The sequence below is a fragment of the Andrena cerasifolii genome, chromosome 3 (genome assembly GCF_050908995.1).
Source record: "Andrena cerasifolii isolate SP2316 chromosome 3, iyAndCera1_principal, whole genome shotgun sequence".
NCBI classification, from domain to species: Eukaryota; Metazoa; Arthropoda; class Insecta; order Hymenoptera; family Andrenidae; genus Andrena; species Andrena cerasifolii.
The window spans coordinates 5365835-5392170 of NC_135120.1; the positions used below are offsets into that span (position 1 = coordinate 5365835).

General features: G+C 37.0%; 1 protein-coding gene across 6 annotated transcripts in view; it reads right to left on the bottom strand.

Annotated features, from left to right (window-relative positions):
• Window positions 1-26336, bottom strand: part of LOC143366995 (uncharacterized) — a 253347-nt gene that overhangs the window by 28135 nt on the left and 198876 nt on the right. For all 6 annotated transcript variants that reach the window (XM_076808566.1, XM_076808562.1, XM_076808563.1 and 3 more), the window contains one exon: window positions 20509-20730. In XM_076808566.1, coding sequence (XP_076664681.1) covers window positions 20509-20730 — 222 coding nt within the window. The remainder of the gene's footprint in view (window positions 1-20508; window positions 20731-26336) is intronic.

Consider the following 26336-nt stretch of genomic DNA (forward strand, 5'->3'; position numbering starts at 1 on the left):
TTGCGACAGAGCATGGTCGCCGTAAGTGTCAACAAGAATTCTGTGTGCTTCAGCTGCAGATATTTTTTTAATAAAGTAGTGCAGTAAAATCCCCCGCAAATACTCTTTTTTGGCACAAAATTCGACATATTTAACAGTATTGACAAAAAAATTGTTTACACTTCGGCGGAAATGATGTACGCTGAGTTTGAACCTTGCTTATGGTACTTCTTTATAGATGCGCTACCGTCTTAAACTGCGCGCACGCAGTACTGGTAACGCCATCTGTTGCAAAGCAGCGAGAACTTATTCAACATCCTAATAAAAAATGAGTGGCCTGCGACAATTTTATATCACATTCGGAGCAGGTAAGAGTCTAATAATTCCGTGAATGCAAGAATATCTATTATAAATACCTAATTAATGATGTACTGAAGGAATGGAATCGATCCAAACATTTTTCGTAACCAAATGGCGTTTTTCTTTTAGCGGTATGCGTGTTCCCAATACCGCCGAGTGACGTCGCTAAACAATTGATTATCGCAGTAATGCGACTAACAGCGATCGAGAAATTAAATGAACAACCTAACCAGATAAGGTAAGTATCTCATTACTTAGGTATGTAGATTACCTGGAATCTAGATCGACGAGATACTGTTGTTTCAGAAGCGTACACACTTCGTTTCTCATTTTACTGTTTTTTTTCTTCAATTTTAAGATTGCAAATAAATGAAAAACTTGGGCCAGAGGAAAAATGCTACAGGCAGTTAATCTTGTTAACAGCAATTTAACTTTTGCTAGGCGATATTAGGTTTGTTAAAGTAAATTTGTTAAAGTAAATTGCGAAATTTGTTACAGTAAATTTGGAAAATTAAAGCAGCTACGAATTAAAGAACCCAATGTTTTAGAAATGATTGAAGGTTAAATATGTATTTATTAAGATCTTTTTGTACCCCAAATTTTTAAAAATGATTCTGATAAGATGATTGCCATCGAATAAATTTTTTTTAATAATGTAAATAAATGGATAACGGCGTCAAGTAAAAGGCCTGCCACACAACAATGAATAATTGTTATTAATAATTTTTATTTCTGTTACAGATAGAATAATGGATATTATTAATTATGTATTTATAATATATATGTAAATTGTTGTTTTTAATATTAGTGTCCTTGCGCTTCCGTGGTATTGTTTAATCAACGGTTTTTTAAAATCAAGCAGATGCATTATGGAGCCCCCGTTCACAGCGGTGCGGATCTTGGAAATAGAGAACAAAATGTTTGCGTTAATGGGACACGACATTTTACTGTAAAAATGTTTGATGGGGGATTTTTCAGGCCGTAAAATTTGATTTCCTGGTTAAAATTTATTTTCGTATATAGATACCTCTCTATAGAGGGGGGGGGGGGTGTTACTAAAATGCTGTAACTTTTATTTGCGAATATATAAGTTTTATTTATCAGTACTAGTCATATAAAAAAAAACCTATTTAATGATATGGGAGACCGGGGCTGGTAGGCCAATTTTTCAGTTTTTGATTTTTAATAAATTACGTGGACGAAATATCATTAAACCGGTTAGTATATTTGATAGGGCATACATTTGGCTATCTGATTAAATTATTAAAGCTAACTTAATGTGAAAACCATTATTAGGGTATTTTAATGTATTTCTAACACCTTTCATGCTGGTCAACCAGCCCCATGGTCGGGGTTGGTTGACTCACAGTTTGGGGTACGTTGACTATAGGTACAATCAGTTAAGAAAATTTTATTAGCAACTTATCTCAGTGATAATAAAATAACACAATGTCACAAGAGTTGTTTCATTATAAAATATTAATTTCTTTCTTTCATATTTTAATAATAAACTGGAAATTTGCTCAACTTAAACATAAATTATAATGTATTTATAGCATAGTAAAATTTGAACAAAAAATAAAAATAGCTTTCTGAATAACAAAATAACAATTTAAATCTCATTAACGTTATTAGTCAACCAGCACCGACCGAACATTTTGACTTCAATAACACTGTCCAACAGCCATTTTAGTCTGTAAGATTCAATAGCCGTTTCTTATAGATTTTTGTGGTTTCTCGCCATCACCCTCAGTTTTTTGAGAAATTCGATTTTGAAAAAAACTGCAAATTTTCAAATTTGAACATCTTTTGTGTCGAAACAGTAACAGTTATTCGGTTGCTTGTTGCGTCAAATTATTCTATAAACCCTCCCGAATACAACGATATAAATTATTGGTGAATTATGAACATTTAAAAATGTTTAAACAACGATCAAAGGGAAAAGAACACCCGAAATGCACCCACTTTTGCAGATATCTTTAAATTTATTTCCAAAACTAAGGGTGTAGGAGAAAATCTAACCATTTGACGCGATGCAGCAGACATTTTTCCTTGGGAAAGCATCAACAGAAATGGTAAGTCACGTTTTGTTTTCAATACAGAAGCGAAATAGTTTGGCAAAACGTGCGGCGTCGACAGTGGTAGTCAACCGACAAACTATTTCGCTTCTGTACTGAAAACAAAACGTGACTTTCCACTTCTGTTGGTGGTTTCCTAAAGAAAATTTTCTGCTGCATCGCGCGGAGTAGTTAAATTTTCTCCTAGACCCATAGTTTTTAAAATATATAGCAAGATATCTGCAAAAAATTGATGCATTTCGGGTGTCCTTTTCCCTTTTATCGTTGTTTAAACATAATTAAATGCTTGTAATTCAATAATAACTTATATCGTTGTGTTCGCGAGGGTTCATAGAATAATTTGACAGACCATGCAACCGAATAACTATTATTGTTTCAACACAAAAAATGTTGAAAGTTGAAAATTTGCATTTTTTTAAAAATCCAATTTCTCGAAAACTGAGGGTGATGGCGATAAACGGTTTGCGGATTCGTTTTCAGCGCACAAAAATCTATAAGAGACGGCTATTGAATGTTAGAAAACAGAAAAAAAGTTAAATTTCGTTGGACAGTGTAATCTATATAACCTTCAATTATTTATGTATAAACAAAAATACTATGCCAATAGATCGTGTAATAAACCAACTTTAAAATAATCCCTTAACATTTATTCTATTGTTACTATATAGAGCGTGAAAAAAAAAACATTTAAGAAAAAATATTTACTTGCATAGTCAATTTTTCGATAAGCGCTGATAACTGTGAACAAAACGTGCGATCGCGGGGTTGGGCATAACTGCATGGCATAGTAGAAGTGACTTCTTTCTGCAGTAAATCGTTGCGCAGTAGAGCATATGTCAGAGCAAAGTTATTAGCAATTAGTCAACCTATCCCTTGGGACAACCAGCCCCGGTCTCACCTATACCAGTATTTTATCATTACCTATTATATTATCATCTCGCTATGGGCTCGTCCGTCGATACACACCTTTACACGTTCAGGACGGCAGCGAAATTATCAAGCGTATTAATACTTAATTTTTCAGTTTCTAATCTTTGTACCTGATAAATATACGTGTCTTTTTTCATAGAAAAATGATAAAGTAATGTAGTGACGCACCAGGGGGCACGCCGCCGAGTCTACCCTTTTTTGCCATCCATGGCGGAATCCCCCACCGGTGGGTCCCCGCATTATTTTATCATTTTCTACAACAAAAAATATATTTCTGCCTGTACTTCTTCCACATTTATGTTTCTGTTTCTTCTGTGCCAAGCTTCTTTTGTTAGATACTGTATTGTTGGTTTCCATCAAGTTCATTAAATGGTATGTTGATAATAAAAAATAGAAAAATTTTCAGGGGTCAATTGCACCCTCTTGAAGTGAATGTGGGCAGCAAACAAAATTGCGTTGTACTCAGGAGTACATCCCCTACATATTTAGAGAGTTTCATAATTTTTTGAATTTCCGGGTTCGGGATCTTCCCTTGTCAAGAGTATGGGGGTTGAAACTTGGTAACCCCGCATACACGAAAATGATTACTCCCACGAAAAAAACTCATAGGACCTTTTTTGTAGAGAATTTCCTAAGCTATAAATTCCACAATAACTATTTTTGTCGTAAAATTGCTAGATAACGAGATATTCGCGAAAAACTGTTATTTTTTTAAACCCCCTGTAAAATTTTTAACAGCGGTCGCATCGATGTGGGCTTTTGACATATTGTTTGAAACGACCAAATAAAGTCCGTCTAATCCGTCTAATTTCACTGGACTAGTAAGGGATGTTTTCACCTTGAAGAACCGAAAATGGGCACAGACGAAAAATCAACTTCTATCGAGGTCCTCTACAAACCTTCACAGTTTAAAAAAAAAACGGAATGTTCGGGTAACCGAACTTCCCTTGTAAGCAGAAAAATATCAACTTTTCACCATAAACGCGAGACTATCGCTTTGGCAGCAACATTCAAATATTCAAAATTACTCTACTTACAAGGAAATTAGATCCACCATGCAATATCTTCCTGGAAAATCCTGAACTTTCTGTTCGAAAGATTATTCTTTACGAGCAACAATTTCGACGATATTTGCGCGAACTTACTAACGGAGATCATCTGCTATGATTTACCAATAACTGAAAGACTGTACGGTACAACAGACAGAGATCCTATTCACATTCACAGGCTTCTCGATCACGGGAACTACGCCCACACCCAACTACTGCGCAATGTTCGTTGGAAGTAAGAAAGCTTCATAACCACAATAATTTTTGTATTACTCATAGCTCGCGTCACGAATGAGCACCGTTTTATTTTAAATGGTTACATAAATCCCGCTGGTGTCACACCTTGTGGACCTCTTCCGAATCTTCGGGCTCCAAATGTCGTTGCTCCAGATATCGTAGTGCTGTACGACCATCTTGCAACCGGGTTGATGGAGACAGGGTAGACCTGATAGGTCGGGCAAATCTTAGAGACTAAGACCCCACAGGTCTGCGGATTCGAGTCGAGTATCTTCTATGGCGCCCCCTTATGCACCCACAGTTCGATGGAGCTAAGCATCAGCCGCCTCTCACGGAACCGGCATTACCTCGTTAACTCCTAGAGGAGGGCTTATTTCGATCGTTAATTGCAGTGCGTCTACAGCCCAGCCGACTTAATACAAATTAAGGTCGAGCAACGATTAAAGTCGACCGAGGATGTAGTGACCGTAATCGAATCTGTTGGAAAACATCAGGCGTCTACGTCAGGAGTAGAAGCAGGAAGAAGACACGTTTTTGTAGCAATGAGGACACAAAACAGAAGTGTTCCTCTTGCAGTGAGAATTCGTGGGAAGTCTTGCTGGGATGAAAGCACAGAACACAAGCGATGTAACTGATCTTCTTGCACCCAGAATGTAACACCAAAGAGCTCTTCCCGCTGGAATGAAACCGTTGACACCACTAATATGTCGCTGATCGCAGGTACTTGGCGTGACAGAAGGAACACGTAGAAAACGCTCGGCATCCGTTCAACTCGATGATCTTTGGCGATTCTAACTGAATTCTCTGCATTTTATAACGATTCAGACGATACAGACCGATGTAACGAGTTCAAGCGCGATCGCGTTCGGACTATCGACCAGGTAACAAACGAGTCGTGCGTCACGACGAGTTGTGACTGATGAAGATGGAATCGTAGAGGCGATATCGGCGAACTCCTGTCGCTGGCAATATCTATAAGACTATCTCGACTTTCTTCTATAAAGACGCGTCGATTAAGAAACCGGACAAAGTAAAATTTCGAGATAAGACGGACGGGTTGAAAAAATCCTGAATGACAAATTGTAAGTACATGTTTGTATTGATAAACAGTAAAACATTCCGCGATACGTTATTTCGCTTTCAAAACAACTAGTACCGTTCGGAACGGAATAATTTTATCAGCAGATAATCGATAAATAAGCAAACCACTATTTCTCCACAGATGGTTACGATCCTCGTAATTACCAATTTTTAATTGGGGAAATATTAAATTTGTTTAAAAGTAAGAAAGAATTTGCAGAGAAATTAGTAGGATCTAAATTGTTAATTGAGATTTTTGCTTCTATGTAACGGATTGAATTGCAGGCAAAATTAATATACCTACTGGATATAAACTATACAAATTTTTAACGTTTTAATTCTTTATCGACTAATAAAATGTATTTCGTAAAGAAGAATGGTATATATTAATAATTTATTAAATTTCTTGAAAACAGTTGGAAAATAATTGCAATTATTAAACGCTTTGAGCAGCGTTGATGTATTTTCCTGCCGAAGAATTTCAAAACTCTGTTTGGCTTTGGCGTGTTTTCGCATCGATATTTTGTGGAAAGAATCGAAGGTATTGTCCGAGAGTCTCCGAATGTAAGTTTTGAAAGCAACGCGAGCTCGAAGGTCGTTGCGAACTTCGGTGCCTCCATAGGAGATGATTTATCATGAACAACTAAGTCGAAAGTGCAAAACACAATTTTTCCAAAATAACTTTTTCCTTACTACCTACTACACTGCGCTTAAATCTATTATGAATAAAACTGTTAGAGAACTTTAATTTAGTGCCTGCTTAGATTTGAAAAATTGCACCTCTGATAATTGAAGGAAACAAATGTTTAGTATAAAGGGGTAGTTTAAAGGTGGTGTGTATTCCTTTTCTAAACATTCTTTTTATATCGTTTGAGAGATTATTTATTTTACTAAAAGGTATGACACCACCGGGTAGGTATATTTTTCCAACTAACTCTCTTCTACTGGTTCCATTTTTTTGGTTTTCTCCTCTTTACCTATGATAATGTATAACAATTTAGATACGAGAGCACAATCATGGGAATCTTCTCATGTATGTCAATGCTACCATACGTTATTAGTTTTGTATGCAAACCTATGTCAAAGTACCTCCTAAAGTTCATAGTAGTCCAGCATTGATGATGGGGTATTGTATTGTATTTTTGTTTTCCTGTTAAACAGGCCCAACGAATACTATTTTTTAGTCTCAGTCAGTCAAAGTCAGTGTCGTCGTCAGTCAATTTTAGTTAGTAGTAGTTTTAGTAGTCGTCGTCAATCCAGTTTCTTTCTTTCTTTATTCTCTTTTCCTCCTCTCACTCCTTCGGGGTCCCAAGGCAGCAGCGGCGCACCAGGAGAAAGGTTTGTGTTTGGCGGTCACCCATCTTTCCCCAGTACCCGCCCCGTGATGCTTAACTTCGGTGATCTAACGAGAACCGGTGTTTTTTCTTTTATAAAGATGTTTATTGCAAGGTTTCTGTACATTCTGTATTAAATAACAGGCTTTAAAAACATTAAAAAAAATACCTACACATTTTCTTTTTTAAAAAAAATACCTACACATTTTCTTTTTTATAAAAAATATAAACTAATTGTTCCACGTAGTGGAAACTCTTAACTATACCCTAGCTGTCGTAATTCTTTGGTACTGTCAGTTATTGGAGATTATAATTCCGCACAGAATTGCACTTTAGCGACCACAAAAAATTGTGGGGACTTACAAAAAAGGGAAAAAACCATCTACACCAGAAGGAAGGTAAAAAAACCCTTACCCACTCTTACGCCTACCAACTATAAATAAAACTATTCTAAACTTAAAGATAAACTTAGCAGCTAGTATTTACAGAAGAGCGCACGGATAAGTCGATAGTCGAATGCGCCCGTATTATCGGCAGCTAAAGAGAAAAAAACTACTTAGTCTTATAAGGCTAAATTCCTTCTGTTGAGCAGCAATGCGCGGCGGGCGGCTAGTTCCTCTAAATGAACACTAGTGTTCGAAAGCAACGAGAACCGGTGTCTCCATTACGGCTACGGCCGCTGGTAGCATTGATGGTATGTATTTGTAAATAGAAACAGCGAGGTATGGCCTAGAGCACGGTGTAATAGACAGGTGTTCCGACTCCTGTCCAGAATGTGTGACTTTTTAGTCCCAGTTCTTCTGGTGGCCGGCAGATTTCGCGGCTGTTGTAAAGGCATTTACATATATATATATACATGCCTGGTATGGAATTCCTACTCGTAGTGGAAGGGGAACACGCCACGCATGCGCGTGATGATCCCGTGACGTCAAAGCAATCGACGCTAAGGTTCAGTCAAGTGACAGTGTCATCACGCGCATGCGTGGCATGTTTCCCCCTCCATTATGCGTAGGATTTTTCTGGCAAGCCCAGTAATACCATTAAAATCTCTAGTACCAGAACCTCATTAACCGATATGTATATGCCTTCTAAGTCGCAACGCCTCTCGCGGCGGCCAGGGGAACTAAACAGAAATCGACACACAAAATCGCTGGGGTAAAAGGTACAGAGTCGGAACACTTGTCTATTACACCGTGGCCTAGAGTCTAGGATAAGGTTTACTGAATCTTCAAAACTGATTTGGTGCACAATCAAAGTCATTATTCTGAAAAAATGGAGACTAATTTGCGAAAATTTTACTATTTACGTACTTTCAATAACCAGATTACCTTATTCGTCCCATAATTTTGTGAACTACAACACCTTACTCAAACTATACTTCTCTGCGTTTTTCGTTAGAACCGATCGTACAGGGTGACCCATTTAAGGGGGCATAGTACTTTTTTGCCCGAAAATTGAGCATTTTTTATGAACTTTTTCTATATGAAAGTGAAAAACACCTTCGAAATTGTAATACAAGAAAAGAGTTATTTTTTAGTGTTTAGTGCATTTTTAATAATATTGTTCAGCATAAAATTGTTTTTCTTATATATTTTTAGCTGTTCTGTTTCCTGGTTATTATTCATTTCTCAACTAAATAAGACTACAGTTGCTGCCACTAATTCAACCCGGGAGCACACGCATTGAAATCTATCGCGTATGCACACACGCGGAGTAAAGAAAACTGTTTGCAAACATTTTATAATTGTTTCTTACTTTGTTAATGAATTAATAGCATGTAAAACTTATTTTTTGTTTTATTTTAAGTAGAAAACATAAATAAAAACAACGAAGAAAAGCAATGAATTACGCACTAGAATACAATAGGAAATAATAACAATCGCATTTTAGTATTTAAATAGTAATAATAATTGAACAATATATTAATTCTTTTTTATTATGCCATTTGCATTAACAATGTACAATGTGTTTCGGCCATGTGATCTAGTACAAATTTAGAAATTACAAACTAAAATTAGAATTACTTATCATCTGATATAAAATTTGTTATCTGATATATTATCTAGCAAGAAAATCATTTCCGGTGTGCATGTAACAAGTGTAAATGTGCTTATGTACTTGTAAAAAGTGGGATGGACGTAAACGCCAACGTGAAGTATATCGTGCCACAACCAACATAATACTATTAAATATAAATATTTAATATATCTAAGTAGGTGACTAAAACCAGTACGAATATGTGGTAAAGAATGTCCTTGAAAGGTACTAAAATGAGGAAAAGCCTGCGAAAAGCCACTTTTATGTGACAGTTATAAAAGCCTGTGGGGTAATTTCCACCCCCAACGTGTGGGCTCCCGGGTTAAAATTCAGAAGTAAAAGAAGCATAAAGTTTTCAAATATAATTCATTTATATAGTCGACAATATAAAGTCCTCGATTATTTAGAACAATCCTCCATCTAGCTAGTAACTTATTTATGCCACTTTCATAAAAGTTTGTAGTTTGCTCTATGAAGAAACTTGTGATACCTAAATATTTTCACTTCCACGAAAGTGTTTCATTGTTTTCCTCGTAAATGATTTTGTAAACATCGAAATTGATAAGTATATCAAGGCACTATGGAGGGTGAGTAAGAATTTCCCACCCAAATTCCTTTAATTTTTTAATCGGTTTCAGTGCGACACAAGGTCTGACATTATCTTGGTGAAACGCTATACCCTTTCGGTTCACCAAAACTGGTCGTTTTATTTGTTGTGCCTTCCTCAGCTTGTCAAATTGTTGACAATAACGCTCCGGATGAATCGGAGTTAACAAAACTACTTTCCCACCAACCCAATAGTTACTAAAGAAAAATTTTATCAAGGACAAATTAATGTAAAAAGTAGCTACGATCGAGTAAGCACACATACAATAAAATAAAAATATTTTTTTACTTTATAAATTAATATTGCGTAAAACGGAAACCTCATAAAAAAACACTGCGTAAATCGAGTGATTATTATCCAGGTACGTATAAAAAATACCGCATCAATCGAGTGATTATTGACCGCATATAAAAAATATCGCGTAAATCGAGAGATGGTAGTTAATAACTTCATAGCCTGATAAACTTGAGACATTAATTGCACCGACTTAAATCATACGCATTTGCAACCTTATTACCATTTATTTATTCTTTTATCAATTAATAACTTTACAAGGTTATATTCTTCATGAATATGAAAATTATAATTCATTAAATGAATATACATGTTAATATAGAATATTTTAAAAATCAATATCTAATTGTTTTGCTCAGTAGTTTGCTTATTTGTTGGTTTGAATTAAAAAACAATAGCAACTGCTCCTACGACTTATAAAAATAAGAGCAACATGTGCCCTAATTGTATTTAAGGGTAGGTTCCGGTCTAAAAATCGATTTTTTTTTATTTCATTTTTCGAATGTTCAACCTTTTAGGAATATGTGTTTAAAAGGATTTGTTGAAATTCGTAAAATTTCCGAAGTTATAGGCATTTCAGTAGCGGCAAATGCATAGGTAACACCCGGCCACTCGGCACTCACGTAAAACTTTAAACGCGTTTTTCTCGAAACAGTGTTCTCAAAACGGTGGGACCTGTATCTCCAAAAGTTATTATCCGATTCGACTGAAACTTTTTTTATTTTGAAGAATATACTTCTGGCTAAGGGAGAAACCAGAAAAAAGTACAAAATTGAAAATTTATAATTTTCTAAGGCGTTGAAAGGATGAAAACTATAGGGAAAAAGTGATTTCAATATTCAAGTGGCGTTGTTCTCTAAAAAAATGTTATTTATGTATTTTTTTCTGCCCCCCCCCCCCCAGCCGGAAGTGTGTTCTTCAAAACAAAAAAAGTTTCAGTCCAATCGAATAATAACTTTTGGAGATACACGTCCCACCGATTTGGATAAATTTTTTGACGCCTTGACTTTAACGACTTCCAGTGCCGACTGCAATGATTAATTATAAAACAAAAAATATATTTCTATAAATTAAGACATCCTTAATACAATGCAAAAAGTCCCATTAAATTATATATATTAGTTTTCCTTTAATTAATTCCTGAAGATCACCTATTTTTTTGGGGTTCTAGACCGGAAGGTCCCCTCAAGAGGACAAGGCAGTCAGAGACTCGATATTTTTTGTTGCATTTTTCGAAAGTACCAGCCTTCCCGAGTAAAATGCCGTTTGGTTTATGTTAAAATTCGCAAAATTAAGGATTTTACAGCCGAAAAGGTCGAGCGCGTCATAAACCGTTTCTGCGCGCAGGCAGATAGACTGATTCCTCTTTCGAAACTTTAAATGCATTTTTCTCGGAATCATATCATCGGTCATCATAACTCATCGGTAAGCAGAATCACAATTCCACCAATTCCCTTCGATTCACCTGATAAACATACAGGAAGTGCAGTATATTTTGAATACCAGTTTGTTTACGACGAATAAAAAATTACGGAACACCCGGAACAAATAAAACTGCGTAATATCATAGGGAAACTGATAAACTTTTATATTTCAAACTCCCAGTAATAATAAAAAAGGGCTGCACTTCCGAATGGCCCCACTGGCCGATTGACACGAGGTTTGAGGAGAGGGGTGGGAAGGGTGTGTGGACCCTAAATCTAAAACTGTTGCTTCGGCAATTTATTAGTTTCCGAGATATTAATAAAAAAAACTTTTACTATTTCTGTTTACTTATTCTAACACAATGCATTCCACTTTTCAACTTGTTCTGAATATTAGTGTTAGTGGGGGCTAGATAAGGGTGGGGGCGTGTAAAGCATGGTAGCGAACCGATGTGAGTTTGAAGATCTGAACCAGAAACTTGGAGATGCGATCCATCCTATTATACAGGGTGGCTACCTATTACTTTATTGATAGGCAATACTTTAGGGGGCGATTCTACAGGCGAAAGTAAAACGAAAATATATTGGGTTGGCAACTAACAAGGAAACATATCGAACCCGAAAATTCTGATTGTAATGAAACTCCGTACGATTGTAGAGCATGTCGAAGTATATAAGAAACGATTTTTTTTCTGCGGAAAAACACTCTGAGGGGGTGAAATCAGCCCCCAAATTTTCAGCGATTTTTCGTTTTTCGAGTATAACTTTGTAACGGTGCGAGGTAGAAGGAAACCGTAAATGGACAAAATGTTTGTACGTCCAACAATTTATAAATAAAAAAAAAATCGTCGATTGTCAAGTGGCAGATGGTAGTAATATGGACAAAGGCGGACAATTTTTGTAAGCAAATAAACAAATGAACCAAAATTTTTTCCTTTTACATTTTAGTAAACCATTGCGAATTATAACTTTTACACGGAAAAAGATCGTCCCCAACCCTCACGGTTAGAAATTATATGTAAAATAACGAAAATTTTAATTTATTTATAAATTGTTGGACGTACAAAGATTTCTTTTGCAGCGCGTTATACGGCATCAAACACTGAACATTTTGTCCATTTACGGTTTTCTTCTACCTCGCACCGTTACAAAGTTATACTCGAAAAACGAAAAATCGCTGAAAATTTGGGGGCTGATTTCACCCCCTCAGAGTGTTTTTCCGCAGAAAAAAAATCGTTTCTTACATACTCCGACATGCTCTACAATCGTACGGAGTTTCATTACAATCAGAATTTTCGGGTTCGATATGTTTCCTTGTAAGTGATTGCGGACTTTGTCGATAGATGGCGTTAGCACATTCTGCTGTTTTGTCAACGTGTTCAAAGGACCTAACCTATATTGTTCTCTTGTTATTTGAACTACCACCTTTAATTAGTAAGAAAATTGTGTCGATCAGTTATTTAGTTTCGTTTTCATCCCAATTTAAAATGGAAGAACAAAACGCGCATTTCAGACATATTTTATTGTATTATTTCCGAAAAGGCAGGAACGCATCGCAAGCATACAAGAAGTTGGTTGTTTGTTTCTATTGTTTTCCTGTGTTTTAAGCAGGATGGCGTTTCAAGCTTATTTTTGCTTATATTGCCCAACGAACTATAGTCCCATTTTTTTATCCCTTCTCTCTCCTTCGGGTCCCAGCAGCAGCAGCGCACCGGGAGAAAAGTGGTCACCCATCTTTCCCCAGTACACCGCCCCGTGATGCTTAACTTCGGTGATCTAACGAGACCGGTGTTTTCCATCACGGCTACGGCCGCTGGTATACAAGAAGTTACGTGCCGTATATGGGAATGAAGCCTTGAAGGAGAGGCAGCGTCAAAATTGGTTTGCCAAATTTCGTTCTGGTGATTTTTCACTCGAAAATGCGCAACGACCTGGCCGTCCAGTTAAAGTTGATGAGAGCCATATCAAGGCCATTATCGATTCAGATCGTCATAGCACAACACGTGAGATTGCAGAGAAGCTCAGTGTATCGCATACAAGTATTAAAAAAAAAATTAAAACAGCTTGGCTATGTTAAGAAACTCGATTTATGGGTCCCTCATCAGCTTAAGGAAATTCATTTGACGAAACGCATTAGTATTTGCGATCCGCTTCTGAAACGCAACGAAATTGATCCATTTCTAAAACGACTGATTACTGGCGACGAAAAGTGGATAGTTTATAACAACGTTAATCGAAAAAAATCGTGGGTGAAGCAGGATGAACCAGCCCAGACAACAGCAAAAGCTGAGATTCACCAAAAAAAGATTATGCTGTCAGTTTGGTGGGATTATAAAGGAATTCTGCACTTCGAACTTTTACCAAGAAACCAAACGGTTAATCCAAACGTCCACGTTCAACAACTCACCAAACTGAGCGATGCAGTTCAAGAAAAGCGGCCAAAATTGGCAAATCGGGAGGGTGTTGTTTCCCAACATGATAATGCAACGCCCCACGCATCTTTGGTCACTCGCCAAAAATTATTGGAGCTAGGTTGGGATGTGTTGTCACATCCACCATATAGCCCTGAACTTGCGCCTTCAGACTTCCATTTATTTCGTTCCATGCAGAACCCCTTAAATGGTAAAATTTTTAATGACGCTGATGATGTCAAATCTTATTTAATTCAGTTTTTTGCTGGCAAAAATCAGAAGTTTTGTTATATAGTTTTATTATATTAACATATCTCGAAGGATTTTTGACAATTTTGAAAAATTTCGATTTCACAGCTGTTTGAAGGTAAGTGCTAACTTTTTTTCAATAAATTATAACTATGGAAGTAGTAAACGGATGGAGATGAGGTTTACTGCGATTTGTAGAAAAGACATTGAAGTTTTAAGAAAAAATTATTTCAGTTTCAGAAACAAATTTTTTTAACCATTTTTGTCCAATTATTTTAAACAAACGCAGTTTTTTAACAACGGGCATGATTTTAAAAATCTGAGAAAAAAACAGAATATAGTTCTATCCTTCCCCTTCGTGGTCTAATTGTCAAAAATATGGGCATTTTATAATTGGCCTTGTAAAAATTGTTGAAAGTTGACGCTGCGTCGCCCAGCACCGCGGTACCCGCAGCGGCCAACCGGCTATACCTGATATTCTTATACAGGATTCTCGAAAATGGTAAGTATTTGAAAAAAACTGAAGGAGGAAAACTTTTACTGTTTTTCATATCCAACATAATACGGTATCCCAATTTTTGGTGTTCGCAATATTTTCCTTGAAACAAGGGTGGCCTTTAGTTTTTTAAATGGAATGTTATATATTTGATTACCCAATATGAAAGCGACTGTCAAGACAAATTCAACCATATGGTATACTATGACCTTCAAGGCCACTCAAGGTTAGGAATGAAAGAAAGAAACCCTATCTACTAGATAGATAGTTCAATATATTTACTTCATTCCTAATCTTGTGTGGCCTTGAAGGTCATAGTGTACCATATGGTTGAATTTGTCTTGACAGTCGCTTTCATATTGGGTAATCAAATATATAGCATTCCATTTAAAAAACTAAAAGTCACCCTCGTTTCAAGGAAAATATTGCGAACACCAAGAATTGAGGTACCGTATTATGTTGGATATGAAAAACAGTAAAAGTTTTCCTCCTACAGTTTTTTTTCAAATACTTACCATTTTCGAGAATCCTGTATAAGAATATCAGGTATAGCCGCTTGGCCGCTGCGGGTACCGCAGGTCCGACCAGTCGAGCCGGTGCTGGGCGACGCAGCATCAACTTTCGGCAATTTTTACAAGGCCAATTATAAAATGCCCATATTTTTGACAATTAGACCACGAAGGGGAAGGATAGAACTATATTCTGTTTTTTTCTCAGATTTTTAAAATCATGCCCGTTGTTAAAAAACTGCGTTTGTTTAAAATAATTGGACAAAAATGGTTAAAAAAATTTGTTTCTGAAACTGAAATAATTTTTTCTTAAAACTTCAATGTCTTTTCTGCAAATCGCAGTAAACCTCATCTCCATCCGCTTACTACTTCCATAGTTATAATTTATTGAAAAAAAGTTAGCACTTACCTTCAAACAGCTGTGACATCGAAATTTTTCAAAATTGTCAAAAATCCTTCGAGATATGATTATATATCCCTAAAGACTACAACATATTCAAATTTCAGCCACATCCGAAATGTTACTCCAAAAAGTGTCCGATTTCGCGTGGAATGTCCCTTTGGACTATTCCAAATTACCTTCACCTTCGGTATTCCGAATTAGCAACTTGGCATTGAAACCTAAAATTTCGTGTCACACTTTGCAGTCTCGATATTATCGCAAAACGGACACGGGGCCATAGAAGGAACATACAAATAAGTAGATTAAGTGTTGAACTCTAAAGTTTCGACATATTTTTACCATGATTGGAACGAGTGAATACTTGCTGAAAAAGTTTTAGCAGATTGACGCTTTCTTATTCTGCAGATTAACTGGAAAATGTTAAAACGGCGGTTTATCCACAAAACTCATTAGTTAACAGGTCATTAGCCTCTAGTATCTGCTGTGTTACAAATTATTTAGCGTTAGTAGTTTATTAGATACTTCGGTATTCCAAATTACCAACATCATTCAAAATATGCTGTACTTCCTCTATGATTCTCTAAAAACATCGATCTAAAACGGTGATATAATCTATTGTTTTTTATCGCCAAATGAAATCATCGCTATGATCGCTCAAGTACAACTGGCAAAGAGGTTACATGTATGTATGCATATGTATACCTCCTAAATACCACTCAAACTGGACAGAGACAAGTGTTTCCTTCGCATCATAAAGTGCAAACGTAAGACCAACTTTATCCTGAATTATCTTGCAGGTGGCGAATGACTAACACATATCTCGTAAATACCTTCTGCTTCCCACTCTTTGTCTTGTATGAACAGGTGTTCACGCTATCTTGCGATACGCTAACGAGTTACTAGCGCAATGGACGAAGTTAGGTATATGTATCCATGTCTGGACAATTAATAATAATACCTAGTTCTTGAAATTTAATTAATCCCAAATCCCCCTCGAACACACAGTTTTTCCCAGTTAAGTCGATAATCGCATTTATTCGGGGAGGTGGGCGAAATTCACACCTCCAATTTCACGCTTCTCTGACAATGATTTCTATGGCTTTTGGAGCGCGAGAATAGGGAAGAAACAAAGATGACACTAGCGATTGGGACATTCCATGCGAACTCGGACAGATTTCGGAGTAAGTTTTCGTGGATTGGTGAAATTTCAATATATTGTAGTCTTCAGTGATATTTAAACGTGCCTCAAAGGATTTTTCAAAATTTTGAAAAATGTCGATTTTACAGCTGTTTGAAGGTAAGTGCTAACTTTTTTTCAATACATTATAGCTATGGAAGTAGTAAACGGATGGAGATGAGTTTTACGGTGCTTATAGAGAAGACATTGACGTTTTAAGAAAAAAATATTTCAGTTAAAAAAAAAATTGAACCATTTGTGTGCAATTTTTTTAAACAAATGGAGGTTTTTAACATCGGGCGCGATTTTAAAAATCTAAAAAAGGAGGATATAGTTTTATACTTCCCCTTGATGGTCAAATTTTCAAAAATATGGATATTTTAAAATTGGCTGCGTCGGCCAGCACCGAACTGGTCTATACCTGATATTCTTATACAGGATTCTTGAAAATGGTAACTATTTGAAAAAAAACTGAAGGAGGAAAACTCTTACTGTTTTTTATATCCAACATAATTCGGTATCTCAATTTTTGGAGTCCGCAATATTTTCCTTGAAACGAGGGTGACTTTTAGTTTTGTAAATGAAATGCTATATATTTGATTACCCAATATGAAAGCGACTGTCAAGACAAATTCAACCATATGGTACACTATGACCTTCAAGGCCACACAAGGTTAGGAATGAAAGAAAGAAACCCTATCTACTAGATAGATAGTTCAATATATTTACTTCAAACCTTGCAGCGGTCCTCATTAATACCCTATATAAAAGTGGCAGGTATAGCCGCTTGGCCGCTGCGAGTATAGTGCCTCTACGAGCTATAGTGATTTAGGTGTGAGGTACTCAGCAGGGTGTTAACCGATACCATGCTGGGTACGGGCCGCTAAACGTGCCCCCACTACTATAGTGCCTCTACGAGCTATAGTGACTTAGGTGTGAGGCCACTCCGCAGGGTCTTAACCGATATCCTGCTGGGTATGGGCCGCTAAACGTGACCTCTTGCAGGACTGTGTTTAGGGAAGACCAGGGCAAAACCGGGGCCCTAAAGATTAAGTGTTACAATTTCGATTTTAATAAGATAAAAAAGAAATTGATCATCATTATTAAAAGACATCAATTAAGCTTTGCTACTGGCTATTAAAAATTGACTCATTGTCAGCACATATTAAATACAAATCCATTGTAGTAAGGTATATGTACAGCATTAGAACAGTAGTAATATAAATTATTTTATATTAACAACTTATTTTAAATTAAAATCACTGCATGCTTCAGGTAATTTTGGAGATTTTACCCTTTAGGACCCCGATTTTGTACTGGTCTTCCCTAAACACAGTCCTGCAAGAGGGAGTAGAGGGCACGTTTGGCGATTAAGACCCCACTGAGTGACCTCACACCTAAGTCACTATAGCTCGTAGAGGCACTATACCTCTTGCAGGACTGTGTTTAGGAAAGACCAGGACAAAACCTGGGCCCTAAAGGGTAAAATAAGTTATTAATATAAAATAATTTATATGACTACTGTTCTAATGCGCTACATAGGGTAAAGGCAGGTAATATGGAACGGCACTTAATAGGGAACTTCGTGAAATTTCGATAAAGAAATAATGAACTCTTCAGGCAATCGTGTATACTAGATTCCTAGACACAATAGACGATGATACTGACAATTGAAGATCAGTCGGACATCCATTATTGAAAGAGAAACGTTTATATTTTTCGTGAGGTGTAAAAGTTTTTGAAAAAGTGCATTAAAACAGTTAAATATTGTAGTGCAGTTATGTTACAAAGTATTATTTTGATATAATTTATCATTAAATATGTGTGTTCTTGATTATTCAACAATAGTTTACCAATAAAGTTACTTTCTTCTTAATATTTTTTTTACATTTAACGATATAAATATGATGAAATATATGAAAATTTTGGTCCCCAATCTTCAGGAAACATTCATGGACATATCAAACACTGAAAATAAGAAAAAAAATTGTCATCTTTTTCGCAAATTTCGGTATATGCCCCCCTTAAATGTTTAAAAAATAGTCCTGGAAAATGAAAATTCCATTTTTTTGTTCGCCTTCACAAATAAAAAGTGTTCTAGAAGCATTAAACTTTCAAAATTTGAGGGAAATTTTTTTTTATTTTTTCGGACTTTCTTCGAAAACCGTTTGTCGCACGAGAAAAAGTAATACAACATAAAAGATGCTCCTTGTCCGGATCTACAACTTTTGTTTGACACATTTTTTATTTAATCAATAACTTAGAGGATATTATAAACAATCGGCTTCGCGAGCTGTTAAATAATGATTTAAATGTTTTGGGGCCCAGGGGCACCCTGTCCTGTTATCCGATCGAGCTCAAACTTTACACGGATTTTTTTTAATTATTTGGAACTATTCTGGAAGGTGTCCCGAAGAAAATCTTGAAAAAAAAAATTACCAGGAGAGTAAATAACAGCCACCCTAATGTACACAGGTGGCAACAAAAATATAAGGCACTTATCATTGTAGGGAGTATCATAGTAATATTTCATCCCGCTTTTCTCACAATCAGTATAATAAGAATTTATTTGTAAGTACCTACTTCTGGAGACAAATAAAAACTAGGAGTTACATAAACTCTGTGATGTTCTTATCATTATTTCGTGGAAAATATTGATTATTTTTAATGAAATGAAATTAAAAGGACTACGTGAAGGAAAAGTTGACGTTATTAAATGAGAAAGTCATAAAAATATGCATAAATTTTGAGCGCAGAATATTACAGAAGTTATTGAAAATAAATATTGTAATATACATTATTTATAATCTACAAAGGTTAATTCTCCATAACAATCTGTGTTTACTTGTTATTCCCAAAAGTTATTCCCTGCCTAATCATTTAGTAGCAATGTTTTCTTTACAAAATTTAAAATTCCGTAACTCAAACTAATTAGAGTGAAATTTTCCAACGATAAAAAAATATACATATAAAACATATATAAAACAATATTTAATGACGTATTGGCCTAATTGTGGAGATATTCTTCAGAAACAGGGAATCCGAATAGTGATATGTCCTGTTTTCGATAAAAATTCTGTGGAATTTGCGCTGAAGTATCTAAAAAGTTTTGAACTTTCTATTATATTTAAAACCAAAGTATATACTACGTATGACGATACTAATTGTAAGTTACTTAAAGATACAAATTATGACATGCATCAACAGACTGAATATTCTTACAATGGAACTTACAGAAAGTGTGCCACACAATAGGAATGGTTAACTTGGTAATTAACAATGCAGTGGGACAGAAATGAAGGAAAAATTCTCAGTTATTAAAAATTGCCCCTAAGTTCTTAGAATGAAGTGGCAGATCTTTAAAACGAATGAAATAATTATACAATTGACAAAAATCATAAGTATCTTATGGTTTCGTTTCCACGTGTGTGCGCAAAGATGAAGCCTTCTATCCCCGAAAGGATCCTCAAGTGGGCTCAGGATTGGTGTCGAATTGGGGATATAACATCTGCATTTTGGGGAGTAGTAAAGCAAGCAGAGATATATATATAAAATATAAAACAATATTTAAAACAATATATATATATATATATATATATATATATATATATATATATATCTGCTTGCTTTACTACTCCCCAAAATGCAGATGTTATATCCCCAATTCGACACCATTCCTGAGCCCACTTGAGAATCCTTTCGGGGATATATATATATCTATAAGTATAAGCCAGTTAAGATTGCAGCCGTTGCGTAGCTCATGGTCAAGGGCGGTCATTGGAATACTAGTAAAACCACATATTACGAGCCGCATACTAAGGAGAAACCAATTTCAAAGAAGGTCGAGTACTCACCTGTCGTTACATCTCAAGGCCGCGTGGCTCGGACTCCTCGGAGGCTGAGAAGTATTGGTAGTAGTAGCAGCACCAGTGGCAGCTCCAGCAGCAGCAGCAGCAGCAGCAGCAGCTACTGTAAGCTGAGAGCCGCTAATCGGCTGCTGATTCGCTTGTTGCCCACCAGGGACTACTTGAAGAGGCGTGCTGGGCGCCGACCGTGCTCCTATGGACCCCGCAGACCTGAAACAACAACGATCCATCGATTAGAATGTCGTTTGTTGCAAATTTCTTCAGTTACGCGCAGGGTAAAATTAACGGTTCATCGTTCATTCTTCAATGGGTCCCTTCGATGGAACAGTGGTAGAGGATGGGAGTACCATCATGCAAAACCAATTGAAGAATGTTTCGATGAAGGATTGCCTGCTACTGGTTGCGTGAATAGTGAATAAGATCAACCTTTAACCCTCAACTAGAATAGATAGTATAACTGTAATATAAGTAATACTATAGTATAAGTAATGTTGTAGGGAAGAGAAGATGAATTGGCGAATCGGATTAGTGAACGAATCTTGACTCTTTTTTTTTTTATTTTTAGCTATACTCGAAACTTGAAAGTGACTACAGAAGCGTGTAGGTAAAGGTTATAGCAATTATTCATCTATTCGAAACTTTCTCTACCTACGTACTCCACCTTGTAACTTGAATATATAATTCAATTTTGCGGAGAATAGATACGAAGAGTAGCTCTGTCAGAAATAATCGTTGCTTTAGATAACAAATTAATAATTATGAATATCGATGTTAAGGGAGGATTGCGCCTTGTTGGGCCGAAAAATAGGTGATTCTTTGTGAATTTTTTGTACAAAAACGGCGAGACAAATTTATTTGAGGTTAGGCAGGCTGTTTTATTGTATCCTGAGCTATACTTGAGCTAATTTTAGAAGGAACCCGTTTCGCGCATGTAGAATGAGCTCATTGGCTCCGACAAAGCGTTGGTGGGGGTACAACCAATAGTGGCTTCTCCCGGCACCAATGAGCGTCAACCTGCGCAGAACCGGTCTAAACTCATCGGTCGGCAGGTTCCTTCTAAAATGAGCTCAAGTTTACTGTTCTAAATTTTTGTGTGGCAGTGAAAAAAAGGCAGATGCAGAGTGCTGACTGAGAGCGTTGAACAAATATCAGGTGGTCTTGGCGTTGGCGGAAAGTAGGGGAGACCGGGGCTAGTTGACTAAGGAGGTTAGTTGACTAATTCCCTTTATGTGTCATATTATGGAACAAATTATGCTGGGATTCGCGATATTGAAGCATATGAATGACCAGCAGTGGCGGATTTAACAGGGCGGTCGGTGAGCAGTTGCCATCTAGGCCCCTACTCAGAAGGCCCACCCAAGGCCCCATCCCTAAAAAAAATATGATTTTATCCAAAGTATATTCTTTCCCGTATTATTACACTAAGCCTGTTTTTACTAAACTATCGTTTTATTTTCCCGAAAAATGGGCCCCTATTCAGAAGTCCCCCCCCCCTAGGGCCCTGTCTTCAAAAAGAAATTATGATTTTATCCAGTATTATTTTTTTCTATATTTTTCTGTACACTTACCCCCTTTTAGTAAACTACCTCTTCATTTTCCCGAAAAATGGACCCCTCAGAACGTTTGCCACCTGGGCCTTTTTTCTTTAATCCGCTAGCTGACGACCAGCTTGCCATTTAATGGGTCAGCGTGACAAAAACTTGCGGTAAATGTTTACTTTAGGGGAGGATTCTCCGATTTCATTGACCTTGGCATATGTTGTCCAGATCATCATTCTGAACAACATTTCCCTCTAAACTTTTTGGCGCTCGACTTTGCTTTACGAGATATTAGGCAAAAACTTCACTTAACACTAGAACTACCGATGGTTTCACAGCCGACGGTATTAATATTGGTTTTGGTTGGGTTAGTGCGGGGCGCGTAAAGCACGTGAGCTTGGGAATGTTTAAAATGAGCCTGCAGTAACAAGCATCTCGCGATGAGGTCAACATCGCTATTGTTGTCAAGGTCATCATTCTGAACATTTTCCTTTAAACTTTTTGGCGGTCGGCTTTAGTTTACGAGATATTCGCAAAAAAATTAGCTACCCGGCTTTACACGCCCGCAAGCGGGTGCCCCCCCCCCTATAATAGACCCAACCAAAACTAATACCGTCGGCTGTGAAACAGTTTTTTTGCGAATATCTCGTAGACCAAAGCCGAGCACCAAAGAGAGTAGAGGAAACAACATATGTGAAGCTCAAAGTCATTGGAGAATCTTTCCCTAAAGTAAACATTTACCAAACTTGCGTCTTCTATCAGTGAGAATGAACAATCTAAAAAGGCCGGCGGGAAGTAAATATTTTTGTTTCGACTATTTATGAATTTTTGTCCACTAAGTACTGTTTGATGTTTTTTCGAGAATAATTTGTGGAAACGTGATACATTGACTGTAATTTACTGTATTTTATTTTATCCAGTCAGTGGAGGTTTTGTACGTACGGTTCTTAACCCTTTCGCTACTACGGGCGACTACAGTCGCCCCCCACAAAATGCCATGTACATACGGTGGGCGACTATAGTCACACTCCACGAAACGCCATGTACACACGGTGGGCTACTATAGTCGCCCTCCAAAAAACGTCATGTACATATGGTGGGCGACTATAGTCGCCCTCCACAAAACGCCATGTATATACGGTGGGCGACTATAGTCGCCCTCCACAAAATGCCATGTACACACAGTGGGCTACTATAGTCGCCACCCACAAAACGCCATGTAGACACGGTGGGCGACTATAGTCGTCCTCCACAAAACGCCATGTACATAGGGTGGGCGACTATAGTCGCCCTCCACAAAACGCCATGTACACAGGGTGGGCGACTATAGTCGCCCTCCACGAAACGCCATGTACACACGGTGGGCGACTATAGTTGCCCTCCACAAAACGCCATGTACATAGGGTGGGCGACTATAGTCGCCCTCCACAAAACGCCATGTACACAGGGTGGGCGACTATAGTCGCCCTCCACGAAACGCCATGTACACACGGTGGGCGACTATAGTCGCCCTCCACAAAACGCCATGTACATACGACGGACGACTATAGTCGCCCTCCACGAAACGCCATGTACACACGGTGGGCGACTATAGTCGCCCTCCACAAAACGCCATGTACATACGACGGACGACTATAGTCGCTCGCTACAAGACTCATGCATATAACGGGCGACTATAGTCGCTCTCGACAAAATTCTTTTACTTTCTCAATCTCTTCAACACTCAATAACGCTCCGCGATCCATAGTAATACAATAGTAATAATAATACAAAATATAATGGTTATAAGACTTTCAGTTTGAACCGCAGAGCTATTGTTGGGCAATTGTAGCTTCACTTACTGCGGCTAATTGTTAACTGAGTGTCATTAAACAAGTGAAAATACGATTATGCAGAATGTATAAATATCTTGTTTTAAAAAAAAGTCCCTTTTCTTCCAAAAGCATGTGAAGATGGCGTTGGTCAGACGTAAGACGTAAACCCGAATGCCGAAGACTGTCCACGCTTAATGTGTTCACTTTTGGCGCGAGGTCCCGTTCAGTGGGGGTACCCCGCGGAACGCAACGCCGTAGCGAAAAGGTTAACATGTTAACAATGTCGGGCGGGGTTACTTGACTAAGCATAAGTCAAGTCGAGGCAAAGAGTTTAGCTGCACAAGTCCACTTCCCCCACCACAAATCCCTCCAAACCCACCCCTACCGGTTTTACACCCTATCCTCCCTTCAAAATCTCAGGGCTTTCTAATAGACCATAATAAACAAGTACAAAATAATTACAATATTTAACACCACGATAATTAATCAAAAAAATAACACTGAAGGAGTGAAAAAAAATATAAAAAAATTACTAACCCCGTCACATTTGTCAACTAACCACACAGCCGGGGTTTATTGACTTATTCCTCTCACTACTCTAAATATAATAAAAACTAAACCTAGACTCAATTAAAACGATTTTCAAAATTAAGCCTGTATACCTTCCAAATGAAATTTGTAAACTTTGGTATGCAACAAGTCAACAAAATACCAATGGTCTATTTATAAAAATTAGAAATGTTAAAAATTAGTCAACTAGCCCCGGTCTCCCCTACTGAAAGGGATTTATTGTAGATTTATTGCTGTAACTGTTACCGTTAATTGTTTATTTAAAGAAGTTTTCCCGATTTTGGGGCAAAACCTTTTATAGACTCAAATCAGGGCGCATCATCTTCTTCAAAAGGTTGCCATTTTAACATTTATTTATTTTTCTTAATGCATCTACTACCACCCATAGCCACATTCGTATAGATTAAGAATCTCTTTTCCTTTTTGTATTTTAGATAACCCTTGCAGTACTTTCCGTCAACGCCAGAACCACCCGATTATTTTTCAACGCTCTCAGTCAGCACGCTGCATCTGCCTTTTTAATCACTGCCACACAAAAAATTTAGAACAGTAGCTCTTGAGCTACTTGTACCTTGGTACAATAGAACAGCCTGCCAAACCTCAAATTAATTTGTCGAACCGTTTTTGTACAAAAAATTTACAAAGAGTTACCTATTTGTCGGCCCAACAAGGCGCAAACCCCACTTAAACCTTTCACTACGGCGTACATATCCGCGAAAGTGTTTTTTTTTCTAATTTTTTTTAACTACCGGAGACGCCGAATAAAGTTGGCGCTAGTGTTGAAAGGGTTAAATTTGTAATAATTATACATCGGGGGAAATCAATATAATATAAGTTTAACTTAATTTCAAATTACAGTCACGCAACGAGTATTTCGTCCTATTAATCGAGAGTTGGCACGAACAATAGCAACAAATAGGGTGTCGTCATTGAAATGAAATGCTTAATTATTGTACGTGAAATGCAAAATTATATCTGAGTGTTCTACACACGTAAAGACATTTAAAGGGCATAAAATCTTAATAATATCCAATAACAGGGAAGCGTTTTTTAAGAAAATTGAGTTTCAAGATTCATTCTCTCAAAATTATCTGAATATAATTAATGTGCCTTTTTATAATTCTAATGGATATTGTATGTGATAATCACAAGTTCTAAACTAAATTAATCAATTCAAAATTAATTCCCTCAAAATTAATTATTTGCATTATGCTCCAAACATTTTTCATGTTTGGAAGACCAGAGGTCTCAGTTTCCACTGGCATCTGTTACATAAGATTTGGGGTAAAGCAGAAAATTTCAAGTGAAACTATTATAAATAAGGGTGCTTGAGGTAAAAATAATGAAATAGAAACATTGATAATGAGAACTGTGAATTACTACACGAGTTGTGATATAAATTTACCTAGTACCTATTAACATCAGTTTTTAACAATTACTCGAACAAAGTCAAGGTGAAAATTATGAAAATAATAGGCGAAGTTGAATAATCGGAGTGTAATAAAAGTGGTGTCGAGTGTTTCACCGGAAATTAGCAAACTTTGTGGACATACCTAGCTCTGGGGATCGGGCCCGAAGAGAGGCAAAAATTGATCAAGCCCCGAGTTTCGAACTCCATCGTGCTGGGTATCTTTCGCTTCCAGCGACTAATTCGAAGGCAGATGTCTCTGAAGGGCGATGTACTTGAAGCTCGCAGGTGTCCTGTATCAACGACGATTTTCAAATTTTCCGAAAATCGGGGTGAACTAAGATTCACCTACTAATATCGAATTAACCTTCAAGCAGCGTTGAAAGCTGTTGTGCTGCGTGCTACACTGCTTCGTGGCAATAAGAGAGATGAAAAATCGAGAGAAAGGTGGTACAGTGACCGCGTTGAATGTGATTTCAGGCGGTC